The 22,325-nt window shown below is 47.3% G+C and overlaps 1 protein-coding gene across 1 annotated transcript; it reads right to left on the bottom strand.

The window, feature by feature from the left end:
• Positions 1-861: 861 nt before the first annotated feature.
• Abcg5 (ATP binding cassette subfamily G member 5) lies at positions 862-22,313 on the bottom strand. The gene is made up of 13 exons (XM_038320292.1): positions 21,949-22,313; positions 21,234-21,355; positions 16,687-16,823; positions 16,509-16,607; positions 13,845-13,977; positions 12,285-12,424; positions 11,485-11,614; positions 10,383-10,596; positions 10,076-10,281; positions 9,106-9,244; positions 7,140-7,325; positions 2,862-2,974; positions 862-1,388 (listed from the first exon to the last, which is right to left on the bottom strand). Exons 1-13 carry the CDS (start codon positions 22,089-22,091, stop codon positions 1,195-1,197), a joined length of 1,956 nt encoding a protein of 651 aa, XP_038176220.1. The 5' UTR covers positions 22,092-22,313; the 3' UTR covers positions 862-1,194.
• Positions 22,314-22,325: the final 12 nt, after the last annotated feature.

Genomic DNA, 22,325 nt, shown 5'->3' with positions numbered 1-22,325 from the left:
GTGACATATGTAATCTGTAAGGCATTGTGTAACTGTTATACCATAATCATCAGCGTCACAGACCTCTTATAAAAATTGACAACACTATGCTGGTAATATACCAATGCCTCAGATCCTTAAATGCAGTTCTTAGCAATAGACTTCCACTGTGGCTTCCTTTCTCCTGTAATGGGAGACATTTCAAGTGCTGTAATTTATCATTCTTTACGAGCTAGGTCACAGTAACAGAACAAGTTCATGCGCTCTCTCTGAGAGCCTCACACATGGTTACCATGGTGACATTGAGAGAATTAAATTTCAGACTTATTCATAAATTACTTGAGGATCAATGAGAAAGATAATCAGTCACTTAGAGGATCTGTTTTTAATAGCCGACACCCATCATTCCTGGAAGCATGCACTGTGGGTGTGTGTTTGCCCTTATCAGCGCCCTTTGTCTCTCCAGCTCGAGAACACGAGTTCCTCGTGTGTGACTTGTGTCGTTTGACTATCTTCATGCGGACGTGGCTTAGCAGCTGTGCTCCAGACTCTCTGTCACACTCTGTCCGGTAACATTTCATTTTAAAGGTAAATTATGCTAAAAGTGAAAAATAAGAAGCATATCTATCAGAAGTCTGATCTGATACGCAGTGTTCAATGTTCAGCGTCTTCCTGAGGTTTCTTCGCTGTGTATCAGAGGTGTTCACCAACATCTGTCCAGCAGCTGCCTGATGTGATCAGGTGACCGCCCATCAGGTGGACAGGCACATGTATGTGTGGCTTTTAAACGGCAGCGGAAGCTGCTTTATCCCCTTCTCTAGGAGGCTTTCTCAGGCAAACCCAGAACTTCCTGGGTTGCTATCAGTCAGTAATCGCACACACTTTTGTTTTCTCAAATTCTTTATCAAATGTAAACACGATTTTTAAAACAGGTTTATTTTCTGCGTACAGAAATAAGCACATAGTCAAACTAACCTCCCATAGGTTTATGAATTATGATTGTTATTTACATCCGTGGGCCAGTTCAGTTGCACTTTCTAAGTCCCACATCTCCCCACAAGCTAGAATAGCGGGGACGGAGAGCAGTTTCCGTCACACTTTGGGGCCTGATAGATGCAAGGGTCACAAATGGAATCGTGAGGGTTAGAAGAAGGCGCTCCTCTGCCCTCTGTGGTCCGTGGTGGGCACACCTGCCTTTCCTGGCTGCAATCTTAACTACCTGCTGATGAGGAAGTCCCGGACTTTAAAGACCACTATCCCTATGATGACAAGCAGCGGGATGAATGCGTACAAGATCAGAAAGTTTGCCGTGAATCTGGACGTAGCACCTGGGCAGGTCTTGTCGATGAAATGGATTCCTTGGGTGATGGAGCACATTGGGTTAATTGTCATGGAGCTATTGGAGCCACCTGCCAAGGAGACAGACAGTCAGCTCTCATGCATTTCATCTCAAATCTCTCCCTGATGTCCAGAAAGTGTTCAACGCTCGAAGTAGCCTTCTTAGTGAAAGACACACGGTATTTCATCGAACCCAGACTTCACAGTGAGATGAAGCAAGAATGAATCTGGGGTCCTGGCTTGTTTTGAAGATGAAAATGTATTTGATTGTCTCTTGAGAATAGCTACATCCCCCTGCTCCTGGTTGTTACCTACCAGCAAACACCCTAGAAGTTATTGGTATTGACATCTGAAAATATTTAACCGCTAAACTCTACCGTACACTGGGATTTCCAGTGGCCATGGGCACTTGTGTCCCCACTGCCCTGTCTTGGAATTGGAGGTTGACCTTTGTCATTAAAAAAATGGATTTACCCATCTGTATTCTATACATAGTTTGGGGAGCAGGAGGCCACATTAGCTAGCTTTGGATGCTCAGTGATATAGGAACTGAGCCTATCTAGAATAGACTAGCAATCACGTAGACCTGCCTCTTTCTAAGAATATCGAGTGCCCTTAAACTATTCACTGTTGACAGGATACTAACTTGACTGGTGAATATTTTTTTAAAAAATCAGAGAAAATGGCTTGGGGCTGGAGACAGCTCAGAGTAAGAGCACTTGTTGCTTTTGCAGAGGACTTGGGTTCAGTTCCCAGCACCTACATAGCAGCTACAACTGTCTGTAACTCCAGTCCCAGGGGATCTGACTCCCTCTTCTGGCCTCCACCAGCAACCAAGTACTCATACGGCATGAATACATACATACAGGCAGGCAAAACACTCACAGGCAAAATAAATAAATCTCTTTAAAATTGTTTTAAATGAGAGAAAAAATTGTGGGCTTTATTTCAAATCAAGGCTTGAAAATTGTATTATGAAAATACAACATTTCTAAGAGTTTGGGGAGATAGCCTATTTTGTGACTGCCACAAAAACAAAGCCAAGTTGGATCACCCACTTAAAACATGGGCATGGTGACGCACACTCACAGTCCCTGCACTGAAGAGGCATGCATCCCTGAGGCTTGCTGGCCAGCCTGCCCAGCCTAATCAGAGAGCCCAGGTCCCAGTGAGAGATTGTTTCAAACAACCAAGAACCAAGTAGGCAGCTAGGAAGGAACAAAACCCAAGAAAATCCAAAATTGTCTTTCTTCTGGCTCTCCCTCCCTCTTTCCCTCCCTCCCTCCCTCCTTCCCTCCCTCCCTCCCTCCTTCCCTCCCTCCTTCCCTCCCTTCTTCCCTCCTTCCCTCCCTCCTTCCCTCCCTCTCTGTTTCCCTCCCTCCCTCCCTCCCTCTCTCTCTCCCTCTCTCTCTCTCTCTCTCTCTCTCTCTCTCTCTCTCTCTCTCTCTCTCTCTCTTATAGTATTTCTTCCAAAAATACATTTCCCTAGGAGATTGCTTACTTAGGACAACATGTAAAATCAGACTGTAAAATAGAATACTTACCGCACGTGAAGTTCAGCCCATAGAATTCATTGACAATAAGAATCTCACAGCAGTATTTTTGGAATGTAAAATAACTCAAGATTTTAAAAGGCATAGACACTTCTTCTATGTTTCTTAGGAAAAAGAAAAAAAAAAGAAAGAAAATTTAATAGATTCTAGGAAATAGTCTTGCTATATAAAAATGCAGTCTTTATGTTTTCTAATCTAAATATAATCTTCCACCTCTATTGTAAAAGTGATGCTTACTATGAAGTGTTCAAACAACACTGAAAACTGTGGGTATATCCCACTATCAGAAGTGACTGAAGACATTTTGGTGACAGGATAGAAAACGTGTGTGTTTGTGAAACTCTCACAATGTAGAACCAGGCTCCTCACACTCTTGATGATCTTTAGTCTCCCAAATAGAATTCAGTTATTGTTGTATGTCAGTAAGCATGGTGCTTTGTCATTTTAACACCTCCCTGGCAGCCGTTTCGGTAGATTGGATTCATTAGAGACTCTCATGACCCTTGGCTGGCTCTCTCTGTCTCTTTCAATGTTACTTATATAAATGTGCAAGCAATCATACACCTAGTACATACTACATCAGGTGAAGACTGCAACATCTGACTGAGGGTGGCAGGAGGACCAGACTCGTGTCCAAGAAGGGAGGTTGGCGCCTGCAAACAGAAACTCTTCCTTGGGTCTTGATTTTAGGGTTTTTGTATTTTCGTTGGTTTGGATTTTTGTGGGGGAGGGGTGTTTTTTGTTTTTGTTTGTTGTTTGGTGTTTTTCCCTTTTGTGCTTTCCTTTATCCCTGTGGAAAAACATGCTCCTCTCCAGTCTCTCTCAGGAGAAACGTCCTGCCAAGTTTGATTGCCTTTTGGATCACTATATAGTTTCTATCAGTAAAAATACACCGTGGGATTGCTGAGATGGCTCGATAGAGCACTTTTTGCTCTTGTGGAGGACCTGGGTTCAATTTCGCACCTAACTCACATCTGTAACTCCAGTTCCAGAGGATCAAACACCCTCTTCTGACCTCCACAGGCACTAGGCACACAGGTGGTATGCAGACGTAGACACCAGCAAAACATCCATACACATAAATTAAATATATATTAAATAATTTCTCTTTATAAGATTCTAATCCTAGGTGCTTTAGGGATTTTAAGTATCCTATCCCCGAAGAACTCATAATGTAGTTAGGGACATAGACTACGTCTCCTCAATACTACAAAACCAGACAGAAGTGAACTGTTGGTACCAGGAGTGCATAGGCTACAATACCACATGTTCATTACTCCCCTGCCATTCTTTTTATTGTCTCACCTAGTCCCAGGTGGTCCCCGAGTCCTATGACTCCAGTTACTGGCAGTTTTCCTAGATGGCAGACTGTGGGCTGGAAAGCGTAGTTAGGGACATGGGAAAAGCTTACAGAGGAGAGAGGCTACTTCGAGGCAGAAATGGCCTAAGGACAGGCCACCTGTCCCACTGCTGGGGCCCAATAGTTCTCCAAGCTAGAGCAGAGGATGGGAACTGGGAGCCGAGGGAGGTGAGCTTGGAGGGACACCAGAAGCAGGGTATCAGGGTCTCAAAATGAGTTGGCTGAGTAATCATGGAAAAGACCAAGTAGAAATACCATTTTCAGGAAATGAATGTAACACCAACAAAGTAGAACGGACCAGAATAAGGGGAGATTGGCAAAACCAGAAGAGGAGGCTGTGGGAAAAGTTCAAGTAGGAGATGGCCAAGACCTGCACAAGGTGGCGTCCACTGGAGGAGGGCTGCCCTGCTGCGCGCTGCTGCTCTGAGGTCAGAAGCACATGCCCTTATGTCCCCTGTGCCCCGGGCCAACCACAAGACATATGCTCCACCTGCACTTATGCTTGATGCCAGAAAGGAAACCAACATGGCCAGTGCCTGGGCGCTGTGTGGCAACCCATGGAAAGTCATCCATTTATCCGTTCAACCCCACAATTGATGTGCTACACACTTGCTTGGCTCTATGTTATGGGCTGGCCCCTGAGGAAGACTGTGCTGATGAGTGAGACATGCTATTGCTCTCAAGACTGTCGTCTTAAATACGGAGAAAGGATGCAATGCAAGGTAGGCCGTGTGTGTGTGCGTGTGTGTGTGTGTGTGTACGCTCACGTGCATGTGTGCAGCTGGGGTGGGGGGTGCATGCTTCAGAGAGAGAATCTTCAGCCCTGGAGCCAGAAGGCAGGTTCTGTACAGGTGACAGGGAAAGCAGAAGGCACAAGACTCCGTCACAGAAGTATTGACTTGCTTTCAAGAGGGAGGAGCCATGGGTTGTTTACTGACACTTGCCTGTCTGCACAGCCTTGCTATGTGGAGGTTTCGCCAAGAACATGAGAGTGTTTGCCAATGATGGCCATGGTATCCCTTTATAGAGCAATCATCCCCTTTCCCCCAAAACCAAGTAGTGCCAGACTGACCGGCACACTAAAGATCTGAACATATGAAAGAGGAGACGTCGCTCACCCTTAGGTCGACCTTGTTGGCCTGATCCTGAACCTCTGGGCTGACTCGCACCGTTTTCAGAGATGTCACCACCCCACTTCAGCCGCAGAGACAAATAGAGTGTAATAGGAAGGCTGTCCTTCGTGGATGGAAACAGCTCGCCTTGTTCAGCGGTAGCTCGCCCTTATGTACTCTAGTGTGGACAGCTCACAGCATGCGCTCAGGCTAGTCTTCCCATTGACCCTATGACCTGAAGAGGTAGCTCTTTATCTCAAGATTTTATAAATGAGGAAACCAGTTTTGACAGGAAAAAAAAGTGACTTGTTCTCCGTCAGATGGCAGCGAGGCAATAGAGGAGGCTTGCATTCTAGGATCAGCCCTCTACATGGAGCATGTGCAGTGTGAGCCTCCTCCTGGGGGTGAGCCCTGAGCAGCCGTGCTCAAGCCTGACTTTCTTACTGGAAAACAAATTCCTCCAACTCTCACATAAGTGGAATTATATTTAAATAGATGCTCACTCTTTTTGATGTTTCTTCCTTGACTTTGTTGTATATGGGAGCTGTGTGCATGTGTACACATGTATGTGCTTGCTCATGTGTGTGCACCCCTGAGCACATATTGGGAGGCCAGAGGAGGATGCCATGTGTTCTTCTCTGTCTGTCTATTCTATTCCTATGAGACAGGGTCTCCTACGGAACCTGAAGGTTGTAGTTTGGGGGTGGTAGGCTGCTTCCAGCAGTCCTCCTGTCTTTGCATACGCTATTCTAAGTGCTGGGGCTACAGGCCATGCCTAAATTTCATGTGGGTGCAGGGAACCCCAACTCAGGTCCTCATGCTTCATAGCAAGCCCTTTCCCACTGAGCCACCTCATAAAACCATCAGGTCCCCTTGGGCTTGTACTGTCCTAGCTGGTGCCCACGTGTAGTGTTGCCTGACAGATTTTACTCTTGAAATTTTTTGACCCTGTTTTGCTACTAAATGTAAAAAGTATGTGTGTTGTATGGCTGTCTGTTCTTGGTTACAAAATGATATATAAAGGAAAATTTATAAAATAAAATGCAATGAGGAATTGACTATCACCCAAGGTTAGTGTTAACTTGTGCGCATGTCCACTAGTCCTCATTCTTTCTGGACTAGTACTTTGTCTTTCCTCATCTAACTAACTTTTAACTCCGGAGGACCGTGCTTTCCTCTTCTGCTGGCTAGTGGGAGAGTGGACTAGAAGGGCAAGCCTCAGCACCTCTATCAGAGAAGAGGGTTCTAGAGAGATGGCTTAGCAGTTAGGGACACTGGCTGCTCTTGGAGAGGACCTGGATTTAGTTCCCACCACCCACATAGTGGCTCACAACCCTATAACTCCAGTTTCAGAGGATCCTGTGCCCTCTTCTGGCCTCAGTAGGCTCCAGTACATGGTGCACATACATCCATGCAGGCACTCACACATACACCTCAAATAAAAATAAACGTCTTAAAATGAGAAAGACTCATGTTTACCAGTTAGGAGCTAATGTGCACACTGGCTATAAATTGAGCTGTGAGTTTTCTTAGCGAATCTATATTGGTTTCTTTCTCTTGTTTTATTAGCTTGCTACATGTGCATCACATCAATAATATGCTTATCTTATTGTGTCCCAATGTCCAATAAAAAGTCATCGTATTAGCAAACAGTGAGCAGTTCAAGGTCTAGAACAATAAAGTTGACAAGCCGTAGAAGCAGCCCCAACTACAAGGTTTGCTTTATGGAAGCCATTATTAGATGGTCCTCGACCACAAACCATGCCAGACTGAATCTTTCGAATCATTTCTCCTTACCTGATAAGTCCAGATCCAATAAGCAGCCCAGAAATGCTCAGCAGAGCCACTATACTGTTGACAATATTGGGGTTTTGAACCATCCCAAGCAGCACGAGAGTTAGAAATTCTCCAATTAAGTGGGGGGCCAGGAGAGCAAGAGAGAAGTACCCGAATCTGGCAACCTCAGGATACAAGCCCAGAGTCCTAGAAAAACACGGGTCTTTAGTTTTCTCTCCACGCACATCAGTTAAGAAAAAGACCATACTTGCCTCCTGTGAATAAATCCTTGCTGGCTAGTGGGAGGTGGAATTAGCAGGGCAAGCTTCATTCCCCTTTGTAAGTCCTCTTTTGGAACAAAGCCGACATTTGAGCTCCCTGATTACCACAGTTGTTTCCATTGACTTCAACTCAGTGTGAACTGCCTGTTAGAACGTCTTTAGCTCTCGTGGCAAAATATTAAATTGCTTAGACAACAGTCATACGGGCTGGCAGATGTGGAGCTGCTGAACTCTCTGGGTCTCTTCATTAATAACTGTGTTCTGCCTGCCATTCCTACCCTATCTGAGGGCTCACCCACTGTGCTGCCCCGAACCCAGCCCGGCTCGGTAGGATTATTGCCGGTGTGAAATCGCTCACTGCCTTGTCCTTGTGCATTTTCTTCCCACTCAATCTCACTAGTGTCTTTTATTCTCAGAGCCTTGATTTGACCTTCATGTCCTTGTAACAAGCTGATTCGTATCTGTGCATTTTTCTTGTAAATGTCTTTCAGCAAGTTGTTCTCACCAGCAATAGTGTGTCTTAAACTCTCATTAGACTTGCGGGTCCATCAGTCCATTTGTAGAGCAAGAAGAAGAACCCCCATTTTTTGTCTATGCCCTCCCAGTCAGTCTTGAAGGCTCCCTTTCCTCTTGCCCAAATCACCCTGTTTTTGTTTTGTTATTTGTTTGTTTGTTTTTTTCTGAGACAGTGTCTCTGGGTAGCCTTGACTGTCCTGGAACTCACTCTATACCAGGCTGGCCTCGAACTCACAGAGATCCTCCCGCCTCTGCCTCCTGAATGCTGCGATTAACCATGGTGCTGTGCTACCACCGCCCAGTTCACCATGTTTTTTTAATTATGTGAATTTTTTCTCAATTCATAGCCTTGTGGTTTTTACAGACATTCTGTCACCTTTGATGATTTTATCATATGAGGACAAGGATCATCCTTCCACTCTAATTCCCTGCCCCCGCGCTGTCTTTTAGCTTTCTTGATAAGCCATCCACAGGAATGTCCCCTAGCCAGTGGCCCTCTGTCTCCTAACCTCAGTCACAAGCTGTGCCTTACCCTCAGTAGTGCTCAGAATCTTCCACTTCCAAAAAATACTGAAGTTTTCAAGTATGGCCTTCTGCCCCTTGTCCCCAGCCCTCTCGGACTCGGATCCTTGATCACTTCTACACCATTGTCCTCCTCAGAGCCCTGCTCACTGTAGGGATCAGAAGTGAGCACAGCACATTGCTGTACCAATTGGATCTGCTTCGAGATCCGCTAAATCTTTCTCTTTGCATCTTGGGGTCCAGTGGCGAGTCCATCCTGGCTGTCATAAATCTCTAAGTTACTTCCTCTCTCTGTTTCCCAATTTCATTCTCTTCTCCATTCTTAGGAAGAAAACTCAGCTCCCATTCCAGGTCCGTAAGCAAAACTTCAAGCTGCTGGGGCTGTTGTAGCCCGGAAAGGCGACCTGGGTCCTGTACCCGTGTCCCTGCTCCTTGTGAGCACTCTTCTCTAGCCCAGACCGTTGTTCCCTGGCATAGGTCTCGCTGCCTGCTCTTGGGTCCCATGCAGCACTCAGTGGGGTTCTTTGTAACAAAATACACGGCTTAAAAGGTCGTTGCACTAGACATGATGGAGCGGCTCGCCCCGCAGCTGTCTTTCCACGTGTCCCACCAGCCCTCCATGGGGAGCCTGGCCCAGGTGAACTCAGCGCCCCTGAACCCCACCTTACCAGTAGCACACGCTGCTGAAGAGCAGAGTGGCAACAATGCTGAAGGGGAGCGCGTGCAGTACGTAGGCCAGCAGCATTTGCCACTTCTGGTACAGGCCATCCTGACTCTCCCGGTCACTGACAGCTCTCAGCATGGGAACTGGCATGGAAGGCATGTTCCAAAAACAGTCAGTCACCACACCACTGAGGGAGGAAAGGCCACCCACACTAACTCGAGGTCTACCAGGGCTGGGTCAAGAAGGCAGCCGGCAGGCTCCATAATTATGGGATAATAAACCCTCCCACCTCAAAATTCTCACATTACCTAGGGGCCAGTGCCGCAGCAAAGACCCCACACTTTACTTTCTTCTCTGGAAAGTAACAAAGCAGAGAGGGGCACGAGTGGGTGACTTGAGGCCCTGTGTCCTCCCGGGCAGGATATCGGTTCCCACAGCAGAGGCCAGAAAAGCCTGGGAAAGACAGAGACTTCTCACTGCCCCTCGGGCCCACCGAGAACCGGCTTTCCAAATGCTGTTCTCCACTCCTCCCTGTGGCTGGTATTCCATCTCAGAAATCCCTCCAAGCCTATTTTCCTGAAGCAAACTGCAGCACCAGGAAGTCTAGCGCTGCTTCAGGGTCCCCATTGGGTTGAAAAACTAGGTGCTGGCTCTTCCAAAATAGAATCACTCTTGGTAGCTTGGATCACACGAACAGAACATCCTAGGATGTGAACTTCTGAAAAGCTCTTTCCAAATTCTACACCATCAATTCTGCATCACTTTGATATTTTCTGGGTGCTTCGACCCTCAGGGGTGTCCACTTGATGAGCTACTTGCGTTCAGGTGATTCTACTGTTAATTCCCTTTCCCTGGGGAATCCAGGGATGGGTCAAGTTTTAGCTTAGAGAAATACCTTTATAATGGTGAGCTTTTGGAAGGTAACAGCTGGAGCAGATGAATTTGGGGGGAAGAGATGTACCTCCCACACTTACACAGATTCACAGCGTTGAGCATGCCAGTATACGGGGTGGAGCCTACAAGCTGATACAGCAGCCCCACACGGTCCTGGATAGCACCCTTTAGTATGTTGTTCTGGACCCCGAGAAGGTAGAAAATGAGGAACAGGCCCATGATCAGATTCTGAACAAGACGCATAATCACCGCCTGCTTGTTTCTCATTAAGTTTCTCGTTACTCGCCTGAAAACCAAACAAGCCGGTTTTAATTCTTTTTATTTCATTATTGGTAAATGTCTATAAAGACCTAGAATGGGCCTTGGCTGTATTTCCCAGGCTCTTACCTCAAGAGGACACCCAGCTTACAGAATATTCCTGGAGGATCTTTCTTTTTGAAAGGAATCATGGGTAAGGTTTTCAGGTGTTTCGTTCTTTCAATATTCTCCAGGATTTTGTGACAGATTGCCGATTCTTTGAAGGCAGATTCAAGCATCTGGACTCGCTTGTAGGTTTCTATTTCTCTCTCTCTGCTCTGGGTATCCACTGACGTCAAGTCCACTAAAAGTTTTCCCCAAAAGATATGACCCATGTGTTTCTAAATACCACACACACACACACACACACACACACACACACCATGCATACATGCACACTCACAAACCAAACACACACTCATGTGCATGTACACACACACACCCCAAACACTCACATGCACATACACACGCACACACACCACAAGCATACATACACACAAACAAACCAAACACACACTCATGTGCATGTACACACACACACCACACACGCACATGCCCATACACACACACACCACACGCATACATGCACACACACAAACCAAACACACACTCATGTGCATGTACACACACACCACACACACACGCACGCATGCACTCACTGAATGGATCACGATACCCGACTCATCAATTGTTCTGTTCCTATCCCAGCAGAGAAGCTCCTCTCTTAACGGCCTGCTGCATTAGAATGTCTACAGCTACCCAGAGAGGCCATGAGAATCCTGTAACAACTGCCTGGGACAATTCAGAAACTCAACTTTGTCAGAGTCTGAGAGAGAAGCCCCATTTTATTCTCTGGTAAATCACTGGGAGCAAGTTAATTGACTTGCCAAATTAACTCCTTGAAAAATAAAGACAAAAAAAAGCAAAAACAAAAATAAAAACCTGGAAGGGTCAGTATCACGGAAATCAAAGATAAGGAAGATTTAGGGCTGGAGGTAAAGGCGCTTGCCACCAAGTCTAATGACCTGACTTTGATCCCTAGGACCCACGTGGTGGAAGGAGAGACCTGACTTCTTTAGGGCTGTTCTCTGACCTTCACATGTAGACCACAGCACACACAGAAATGCATAAATAATAGAAACCTGAAAACGACCTTTAAACAGCCATGCTGGTGAACATTAAAAGCACTTACTGTAGAAGTCAAAGGGGTTGGAATGCTCAGGACAAGGGTAGCCACAGCTACTGAAGAAATCCAGCATTTCCTCCGGCGTACCACAGAACACCAGCTCTCCGTAAGTCAAGATGGCAATTTTGTCGAAGTGCTGATTGGACAGCAGACGGGGTTAGTGTGTGCTCGGGTAACCATGTCCTTAAGGGAAATACACTTCCAAGCAGCCAGTTAGTCCTCTGTTACCCTGCCCTGCGTTTGTATTGTGTGTGTGTGTGTGTGTGTGTGTGTGTGTGTGTGTGTGTGTGTGTGTGTGTGTGCTTGTTCTCCTTGCTTTTGAGACAGCATCTCACTGTCTCATGGACTCAGCTAGATTGGCTAGTCAGCAAGCCCCAGAGATCCTCTTGTCTCTGCCTCCCCAGCACTGTGATTACAGGCATGTGCTTCTCTGCCCAGCTTTTTATGGGCATGGGAAATCCAAACTCATAAAGAAGCACATTACCAACTGAGCCGTCTTCCTCAAGCTGCCACTGACAGCGTTTTACCAACAGTGTGATATTGGCTCCATTCTGAGTCATTTCTAAGTTATATTCTTTTCTTCTGTTAAGTGCGTATGTGGATCCCTGGCCCCAGGATTGTCTTGTGGACTAAATGATTGTGGACCAAATGTATATAGAAAAGGCTCGGAGTGCATTAGGTAAACTGGGCCCCTTGCTTTTTCAATCACTGGTCCATGCTTGTTACCCCGCCCTGTCATTCCTGGTTCAAGACACCATACCTACTCCTCTTGAGTTGAGCGGTATGAGAAACGGGCATCCCCTTACTTGGAAGAGCTCAGAGCGAGGCTGGTGGATGGTGACAATCACAATGCGGTCCTTTCGAGCCAGCTCAGCTAGGAGGAGGACAATCTGGTTCGCAGTCATGCAGTCCAGTCCTGTGGTTGGCTCATCAAACATCATGACCTCTGCCGGCAAAGAAGGGTCAGACGTCAGAACCACCACCCAGCATGCTCTGTGCTCAGAACTCAGTGTTCTGAGCAGCCTTCCATGGAGCTGTTGCAGCAAACTGTGACGAGAAGTAGCTGCATGGATACGGGCTTTCAGCCTGAGCCCGGGAGATGATAGAACCTGACCGGGGAGGGCCTAGTTCTCAGCTCTGGAGCACACCTGGAGACAGGACAGTGACCAGATCAGGCCCCTTTGTACTCTGGACTACTTGGGCTCCATGCGGGGGACACTGGCAGGAAACAGGGCTAGCAGGCAGCCTTTGGGGAGGCTAAGTAGACTAGCTAGCAATTATCTAGCCCAGTCTTATTTTCTATCAGGACATGTTCCAGGACATAACGGGGTCTGTGCTCACCAGAAGAATAAATGAAACAGCGTCTGAGGTGGGGGGTAGATGGGGAGGCGTTGGTCGGGTTCTTTAGAAGTTTAACTGTAGTTTATGTCTACCCAGAAAGTGACAGGGGCCCCTTAGCATCTTGTGACCAAGCATCCATTAGAAGAGGCAGGCTTGTTCTACCATGGGGTGAAGAAAGAGTTCAGGTGCAAAATGCCCTCACCAGGGTGCATATACGTGGTAAGGTTTGTCAGGTTGGGAGAATAACCAAACCAGGTAGAAGAAGACAGGGGACTGGCTGACTCATTTCGTCGTGCCTTCCCCGTGGCATATACACTGTGCCAACCATGGCATAAACACTCCTAGTAATACCAGAACTCACTGGCCTTCCCTACAGGGCACAATGGAGCTGCCCTCATAAGTTAGACAAGGTGGGCTTCATAGTCATGGAAGGTTCTGGAGCACACCTGGAGACAGGATAACACAAAATGGGATACTCTTACAAGATGGTCAATGCAAATGGCCCTTGTCATAGTAACCCCGTATAACCCCATGGGTATGCAAAAGCACGGTATAGGCTGAAGATGCAATTGATACACCTAACCTACTGAGCACCGTAGCTTGGTAACACAGCACACTGTAGGACCAGTTGTGTCCCCCGCAAGGCCAATCAGGAGTGTGGCTCACTGCTGCTGCCCAGCATCATGAGAGAAGGTGCTACCATTTCTCATTAGTCTGAGAAAAGTTTAAAATTCAAACTACTGTTGAGTGTGTATCACATTCACCTCACTGTGGGGGTAAACTGTGATAAACTGAGGACTGTCCCCCCAAATGAGAGACTCTCATCAGGAAATAAACTACACAGTAGAACCCCACACTGGGGTCTGTGGTTTGGGAAACGTCAGAGATTTCAATCCTGCTCAAACCTTTTCTCACTGGGGACTGTGAAGAAAACCCTCAAACATGTAGAAGATAAGGAGGCGCCTCAGGCACATGGAGGATGCCCTGGGAGCACCTGGGAGCAGGTCTGTCTGTGTCCCACTTACTAGGGTCCTGAAGGAGTTGGGCTGCAATGGAGACTCGGCGCCGCTCGCCACTGGAAATTCCCCCAAAATTATAATTGCCAATTATTTGGTCTGCCACATGGCTCAGACTCAGCTCTTCCATGACCGCCTCCACCTGCAAGAGACAGAAAACTCCAGACCTGCCACTTGTAACTATGGCTGGTACTCCACTTTATGGGCAGGCGACGGCCCAGGAGGGATAATGCTTCTCTTAGAGCGTGAGGGTCACTTTCAGACTCATCAAATCTTGGGAAGAAAAGTCCATACCAGTAAAATCCACCTCAGTTTAATGGATAATACATAGACCAACTTTAAATAAATGTTTTTAAGTTCCTGGAGAGACAAAATATTTATTCTTGCATCAAAAAGTCCCAAAGGCATAATTATGATATAGATTATGTTAAGTGTTTGTGTTTTGAAATTTTATTATCATAAATATTAACTGTGCTTTAAAAAATCCAATTTGGTTTGAAGTGGCCCCCGTTTCTCTTTTGTAACCCTAGTAAGTCCTAGAGATTCAAGTGACCAATCGTGGTGCAGTTTTACATCAAAGGAATATAATCCAGCTTCCAAAAGTAATTAAAAGCCACTCCAATCTTTACTCAGATCTGCTTGAGAAACTTCAAAGGATGCCTAGCATGTCCGCAGCTTCACTTCCACTCCTCCGATTCCCTCAGCAGCCCTCCTCATTCGGCTCACACCTATAGCTCCTTGTATCTCTGCTTTCCACACCAACAACATATAAAAACAATCCTCACTGGCTTTCTAAGAAGGCTGGCCTTTCTCCCTTGTCTCTTCCTCGGCTTATTGCAGACCCCAGAGACCTTTGGAAAAACCTCTACTTCCACTGCTCCCCTTCCTTGATCCCCCAGTCTGCAGACAGCCCAGGGGGAAGCATAGGGGAGGCTGAAACAATGTAACAGAGAGTTTGCTCCCAGTCGCCTTTAGCGAGATTGTGCCCCTTTCAAAATGAAGAGAGAGAGAGAAAGAGAGAGAGAGACAGAGAGAGACAGAGAGGGAGAGAGGGGGAGAGAGAGAGAGAGGGAGGGAGGGAAGGAGGGAGGGACGGAGGGAGAAAGAAAGAAGGAACGAAGGACAGAAGGAAAGGAAGAAAGGAAAGAAACAAAGAAAGAAAGAACGAAGCACAGCAAGAACGAAAGAAAGAAAGAAAGAAAGAAGAAAAGAAAAGAAAAGAAAAGAGCACATTGCTTTGGAAAAATAACCACAATGCAGCTACAGGAAAAGAGATGACTTTGGAGGGGAGAGCCAAAGGGGAGAAGGTAGTCACCAGCAGAAATGGAGCACTGGCCTATAGAGGATGCAAAGGGGAAGCGAGGCAAAGGAGTCTCCTCTCAGAATCAGGTTGAAAGGTCCTAGAACCGAGCTTTGCTTGACATGTGGGCTCTATGAATCCAACCTCGGTCCTCTGGAAGAACAGCCAGTGCTATTAACCACAGAGCCATCACTCCAGCTCCCGTCTTTAAAAGAATTATATGGGATTTAGATTTTTTAAAAGTACTAAAGCAATAGGAGATCTGCCTTTCTCTGAATGGAGATGAAAGAGGAGGGGATGGGGGGGATGGGGGTGGGAAATGAAGCAGAGGGCCTGGGAGGAGAGGATGGAGGGAGAGGCTGTGGCTGGCATGTAAAATAAATAGATGAATAAAAAAATACGAAAACAAGCAGAGAGACCGGAGCGCGAGCTGTGGGCAGTGTGTGTGTGTGTGTGTGTGTGTGTGTGTGTGTGTGTGTGGTCACTTGGTTAGGACCACCAGGCCATATGAGCATGTTTTTGCACACCTATCTCCCAGGAGAATACAGATGTCTTTTTCAGACTCCAGAGTGTTTCATGCAGTCTGATGGAGTTAGAAGGCATAGGTGTATCAGTATCAGGATGAAGAAGATAAAGCCCCCGCCCCGGCCGATATCTGACACAAGTGAGATACTGTATTTGAGCAAGCCTGCTGAATGCCAGCCAGAGGTGAGACCAGAGAATAATTTAGAGAAGCAGGACCCATGTCATAGCCTTAGGGGAAAAGACAGATGAGGGGCCACTCTGTGAGGGCTGGGTTCCTCTAGAATCAGAGACCACCTCCCAGAGTTGTCAGGATTCTCAAGTGAAAGCAGCCTGCTCTGTCTCCAAGGGTCTGGTAACAAGCCTACTTCCTAGGAAGCTGTGCCTTTTGGAGTGACAGCCCTACCTGTCCTTATTCCCTGGGGAGTTCCCAGGTCTTCACAGTCCAGACAGAACTGAGCAAACTGAGAACATTTAACAAACATACTGGAGTGAGGACTCCATCGTTTCTTTCTTCATGGAGGAAACTTAGTCGGCTTTTCATAAGTTTCCTTCAAGATGAGATGGCTCAGTGGTTAAGGACACTTGCCACCACGCCTGACCACCTGAATTCGATTCCCTGAAGCCACATGATGGAAGGACAGGACCCAGGGGCATCATAACAAACCAGGCTTAGGTTGGACTGGTCACATTTCAGGTGTTCATACAGCTCGTGTAACTGCCACTTAGGGCGGAGGTGTGCAGAATAAAAAAAGATGAAAATGGGCGGGCCGGGAGGTGGCAGGAGAGGGCTTCTGAGGTACCAGGCCTTGTCCCTTGGGAAGTGGCCTTCACTGTTAGTTTTACTGTACCTTCTTGTTGTAGAAGTCCGAAGAGCTGCGGCGGAGGGCCAGCATCGCTGTGTAGCGAAGCGTCTCGCGCACGGTGAGACTGCTCAGAAAGACGTCGCTCTGCAGGAAAGGGGACTTCAGAGTCGTCGGAGCCCCGGAGGTGGGGGAGAGGGGTGGGGCGGCCCGGGGTCGCACCCACCTGCAGGACGTAAGAGAAGCAGTCTTGGAACTGGTCCCTGCGCAACCCGCGGCCATTCACAAATACCTCCCCTTCCAGGGTCCCTGTGCGCCGCAGCCTCCCGGAGATGGCGTCCAGCAGGGTGGTTTTCCCCGAGCCTGAGGGCGACAAAAGAAAGCCCTGGAGGAGCCTCCGCATGGTGACACTTCTCCAGACCCTTTATGCCTCTCAATGGAACTCTGGCTGCGCCTCTCCAGGGCGCCCTGGGTAAAGCCCCTGAGTGAAGGGGGGCAAGCCTAGTAACAGAGGCCAAACACCACGTGCAAGTGTCTTCTGGATTTGGCGACAAGAATGTAACTCTCTTGCCCTTTACTGGAGCCCGCGTCTGAAGGTGTTTTGTATTTGTTCTTTATACAAGATTGCTCAGTCAGTAAAGGGATTTGCAGCCGAGCCTAAGGACCGGAGTTCAGTCCCAGAGGTGCATGGTGGAAGCAGAGACCGAATTACAAAACGTTGTCCTCTGGCTTCCACATATATGCCATGGCAAGCATTTGCCCATACATGTACACACATGCATAAATAAATGTGGAGAAAACGTTTTGGAATAAGAAAATACAGGTTCAAAATAATATTAACAAGCCCAGCAGTAGTGACACTTGCCTTTAACCCCAGCATTCAGAAAGCAGAGGCAGGCGTTTCTCTGAGACTGAGGCCAGCCTGGTCTACAGAGTATGAACTCCAGGACAGAGAAACCCTGTGTCAAAAAACAAAAACAAAAAAAAAAAAGGAGGAGGAGGAGAAAGAAATAAAGAAAGTAAGAAAGAGAGAGAGAGAGAAGAAAAGAAAAGAAAAGAAAGAAAAATACAGGTTCAGAATAGGAAAGCCAGGGTACTTAAATTAGCCCCTGGTACCTAGCTTCCTTTTTGTGGTCCCTTAGGATCTGATTCTGACATTGCCAGAACCTTCTGACCTTTGGTCTGAGACCCCAAAATATAGCCCCTCAAAACTAATGAATGTGACTCCGCTTTTCAACAAGCTCTCACAAGTGTTGAGAGTCTGAGGGGCACTGAAGGCCTTTGGGGAAAACAAATTGACCTCAGCCTGCGCCAAGAGCCTTGGCCATGGCTAACCAGTTGCTACCAAGAACATCTCTGCAGAGTTCTAGCCTGGTACTTGAGGTGACAGAGGAGCTCACACAGATACAAGATCTTCTATTCAGGAGCTTCATGGAAGCTGCTTTTATCATGAGGGGTCCAAAGATAAGCTCCTGTGGTGATCATCTGTCCTACCATATCTGAGCAAAGCAGGACTTCATGCATGCCCAGGCAGAGTGGGTTAGAAAGGAGAACATCACATCCTTTAAGAGGAATGTCGCTTTCAGATGTCATCGCTCTAACGTAAGCCCTATAAATGTTGATAATGTGTTGTTTACTACACTTCAGTGTGCACGAGACACAAACTCTGTTGCCTTTCTGCCCACGCGTATTGTGGGGTCTGTTTGCAATTGTTTTCTCGTGGCATCGAAAGACTAGTTTGCGCGGAGAAACCTATGGGTTGTTGCCTCCCCACCCGTATTTATGGATGTTAGCTCAACGGCTTCGCTAGTAGCAAGGTCTTATTATCACAGTGAGGGTAAACTGTCAGAAACTAAAGGGTAGGAATAAAACCATTTTCTTGTATTAAAAGAAAAAAAATAAATCCTGGGCTAGGGAAATGGCTCAGTTGTAGAACACTTGGTCCAACCTCCTGTAGTGTACACACACACACACAAACACACACACACAGGAAAAGGGGAGGCAGAGGAAGTGGAGAAGAAAGAGGAGAAGGAGGATGAGTGACCCCCATGAGTTGTTGGGATTATGCCCTGACTCCCCAAACATGATCCCTGCCTTCCTGTGTTATTTCTCTAACCAGAGCATTAAAGGCCTCTTATGTGGTTCCTGCAGCGGTGTCTGCTACTGCTGCCCGTCTTTTCTGGAGACAGATTCTTAGTCTCTCACACACACAAGCCTCCAGGTGGCTGAAATGGCATTAGGGAGTGTATTGGAAGCAGACTGAGGTCAGTGTACTTAGAAAAGAGGTTGAGGGTCCAGGAGATGGGTCGGTTGGAAAAACTGCTCACAGTAACATGAGACATGCTTGTAATCCAGCCTCGATACACCAGTAAGTCCCAAGTAAAAGTGTGAGAGAGACCGTTTCTCAGAAAACAACATGGGAAGCCAGGCATGGGAGCACGTAACTTTAAGCCCAGCGCTTGGGAGACAGAGGCAGGCAGATCTCTGTGGATTTGAGAGCAACCTGGTCTACGAAGCAAGTTCCAGGCCAGTCAGGGTGACATAGTGAAACCCCCGTCTCTGCATACACAAGATAGAAGACACCCAAAGTTGGTTGCTAGCCTTCACAAACACATGTACCTGCACATACATACACAAAGTAATTTAACTAATTAACTAATTAAAATATAAAAGACCCAGGAGAGATCCCATAACTCTTTGATTATGTGAACAGCGCCAGAAAGTAACTGCTTATGAAGAAGCCAGCTGTTGTGAGATACGAAATGTCATTCTCCTAGGCTCTTCTATCCCCAGCTGTCAGTGCTTTGGGGGAGGTTCTGGAAACTGTAGAAGGTAGAGACAAGCTGGGAAAAATGGGTAACTGGGGTGCCCCTTAGGTATCATGGTTCTTTCCTGCCTCCTCCCTCTTTTTCCTCTCCATCATGGTCTAAGCTGTTCTACCATGATGGACTGAACCCTCAGAAATCATGAACCAAAATAAATCTCTTGTCATTTAAATCACTTCTACCACAAACAGCTAATACTACGGCCCTCACCACATATCAGACCTGTAGGCCCTTGTGTGTCTGCCTCTTGAGGTGTGCAGAATACACACTGTCGCTCCTGAGTCACCTGCATATGATATATATTTGGCTTTTTGAGACAGGGTTTCTCTGTGTAGCCCTGGCTGTACTGGTAGACCCGGCTGGCCTTGAACTCACAAAGATCAGCCTGCCTCTGTCTCCTGGGATTAAAGGCGGGCATCACTACCACCTGGCCCAGCATATGATATTTTCGTACAGTATCCCAATTAGACTGAGACAGTCAGTGAATTCCTTTTCATTTAATCCTCGTCATACTATTTTATTTCGTCTTAATCAATTGCCATACAGCTGTGCTTTATGGATGGGTTCGATTTGAGGCTGGACATCTATCTTAATCCATTTTGTATTACTGTAGGAAAATGACTGAGTTGGGACAGCTGAGGCTGGGCGATGTGTAAAATTGTGTGTGTGTGTGGGGGGGTGTACCCACAGTCTTAGAGACTTAGAGTTCAAAACAGGATAGCCTCATGTGCTCAGCTCCAGGGACCCACGTCCGGCTACACCACATAGTAAACGGCACCATTGCGAGACGACAGCTGAGAGCGAGCAATTGCGTGATGAACCAGGAAGGCAGAGAGGTTCAGGCAGCGGGCGGTCTTTTATCAGCTTTGTCTGGTGAGAGCTAATGTGGACCCTGCACGAGCTACACCCATCTCTTCAGACCCACCATGTCTGTCCTCGTTTCCACAGTGGGGGACAAGCTTGTGCTGCAGGGCTTTGGGAGAGTCAGCTCTGTCCTAACGGTGCCACACCTGACTCTCACCACAGACTTAATGTTGCCTATTTCTAGGAAAGAGCAAGGCCAGTGGGCAGTGGGTTAAATGCCAACGATTGGCAACCAGTTTCTCAATCAAGAGGGTCTTATGGAACTGATGTGTCAGAATCTTTAAATTAATATATGCAGGATGACCCCTTGTTGTGAACACCGAGCCCCTCCTCTGGGCCAGTGTACGCCCTCCCCAGGGACTGGAAGTCTGAGGATTACAACTATAGGCTTTTCGGTGAAAGGAGAGGAAATGCCTCCAAAGATAATGACTCACTGATGCAAGAACACAAAAACAAACATGGAAGCCACATCCAAATAGTAAACTTTCCCCTGAGAAGAAGAGAAAGGCATGGGGAATACACACAGGGGGTCCCAGTCCTTAAGAATGCGGCTCAAAACAAAACAAAACATTAAAAAAAAAAACCTAAAAACATAGTATACTGATAAGACTTGATGTTAACACGAATTCTTTTTTAGTATTCTCTCTTCTCAATTGTGTGTCTGATAATCAGCATTGTACAAAAAGGGTAGTGGGATCAAGAATATGAGTTAAATTCCACCTGCTGCGCACCTTGACAAGAACTTTCCAGAAGTGAATACCAATTGAAAATAGAGCTGGGGCTGGAGCTTGGTGGCAGATGGCTTCCTTAGCATGCCCAAGGCTCTGGATTTGATCCCCAGCCCACCACCAACCAATCTAACAAGCAAACAAGCTACTCGTGTTAGGCAGGGCTTTCCCTTCTTCCCAGGGACTTTTCTCAAGGCTTCTCTTTGGTACCAGGGCCCATTCACAAACATGCCGTTAGAGTTCATTCCAGCGCCAAATGAATGGCCTGCTCTCTACAGTCTTCAACACAGCCCTTAAACCAAACCACGGCCTCCCTGGAATCCTCCCTGGAAGTGGATGCGCCCTCTGCTGCTTACCTGAGCTGCCTAGAATGCACATCATCTGTCCGCTCTCAATGTACAAGGAGACGTCTTTGAGAATTTGCCTGTCCCACCGCTGCTGGAAGGATTTGATGCTCCACCAGGGCCCGACGCGGTTGCTTTAAAGTAAATTCCGTAAGGGCAAGAGCAGTGTAAGGCCCTGGAAAGGCCAGGCCCGTTTCCCAGCCCAGAACCCAACTCTAGCCCATCCCAGTAGCCCAGTTGCCCCTGTACAATTTGACAACTTTATTTCAGTTCCTACACCCCGCTATTCAGTCCTTGAAAGTCTTGTGACTATCAGTTGGCCACCACCCAAAAAATGTGCCTCCCAATAGCTGCCCTAAATACTGGGTCTCTCCGTCTGGCTGTGGGCTGGTAACCTGCACCATATTTATTCTTAAAGTCAATCCTGCATTCCTTCAACAGACTTCCTTCCACCTTGTGCCCCCAGTACCCCTAATTTTCAAGCCCTCTCTATCTATGCAGGACAGGTGGTGGACAAGCCAAGGAAGAGATGTGAATAACAGAAATTGGTGCAAAGCAAACGGGCAGGGGAGGAGCTACTCACTCACTGCCCGCTGGCAGCCTTGCCTACTTCCACCCGGATCTGCCAAACAGGCAGCCCAAAGCCCCCAGACCCATCCACCCACTTGGTGGGAAAAGGTGGCAGAGTGGGTGCAAAGCTCAGCTTTCTGCTGTGGGGTACCCTTACCTGACGCTGAAGGAGACATGGGAGACACCTAAACTGTGCCGAGCCTCCGAGCCAGTAATAGATCCTTCCTCCAGGGAGCTCTGAGAACTCCTGTTGTGAGGCCGTCCGGCACTCTCCGGTCTCAGAAAGGGCATTTCACTCATGGTCAGCGGGAAGCAAATGCAAGTGAATTTTCTAGTGGCCTGTCCCTTTCCAGAGTAGCTCCAACTGAGGAGCCAGTGGGAGTGCCCTGTCTGACCTTACCTAGCCCTGGAGTCCCTCGTGAGACAGCAGGACACCGATTTGGCCACCCATGCCATTATCTGATGTACCTTTAGCCAGAGCGTCCTTATCTCGGCAATAGGCAGAACACACAGTGTGTTTGTAGGAGAGCTTGC

Source organism: Arvicola amphibius, chromosome 2 (genome assembly GCF_903992535.2).
Source record: "Arvicola amphibius chromosome 2, mArvAmp1.2, whole genome shotgun sequence".
Lineage (NCBI taxonomy): Eukaryota > Metazoa > Chordata > Mammalia > Rodentia > Cricetidae > Arvicola > Arvicola amphibius.
This window is presented reverse-complemented; position numbering and strand designations above follow the sequence as displayed.

Bases quoted from the DNA above. Each gene is read 5' to 3' on its own strand.
- Abcg5 (XM_038320292.1), bottom strand. From the start codon at position 22,091: ATGAGTGAAATGCCCTTTCTGAGACCGGAGAGTGCCGGACGGCCTCAC. The intron at 11,615-12,284 runs GTAAGGGGATGC...CTGTCCAATCAG, and splicing joins CTCGCTCTGAGCTCTTCCAA to CACTTCGACAAAATTGCCAT. The intron at 10,597-11,484 runs GTAAGTGCTTTT...GAAAACTTTTAG, and splicing joins CAACCCCTTTGACTTCTACA to TGGACTTGACGTCAGTGGAT.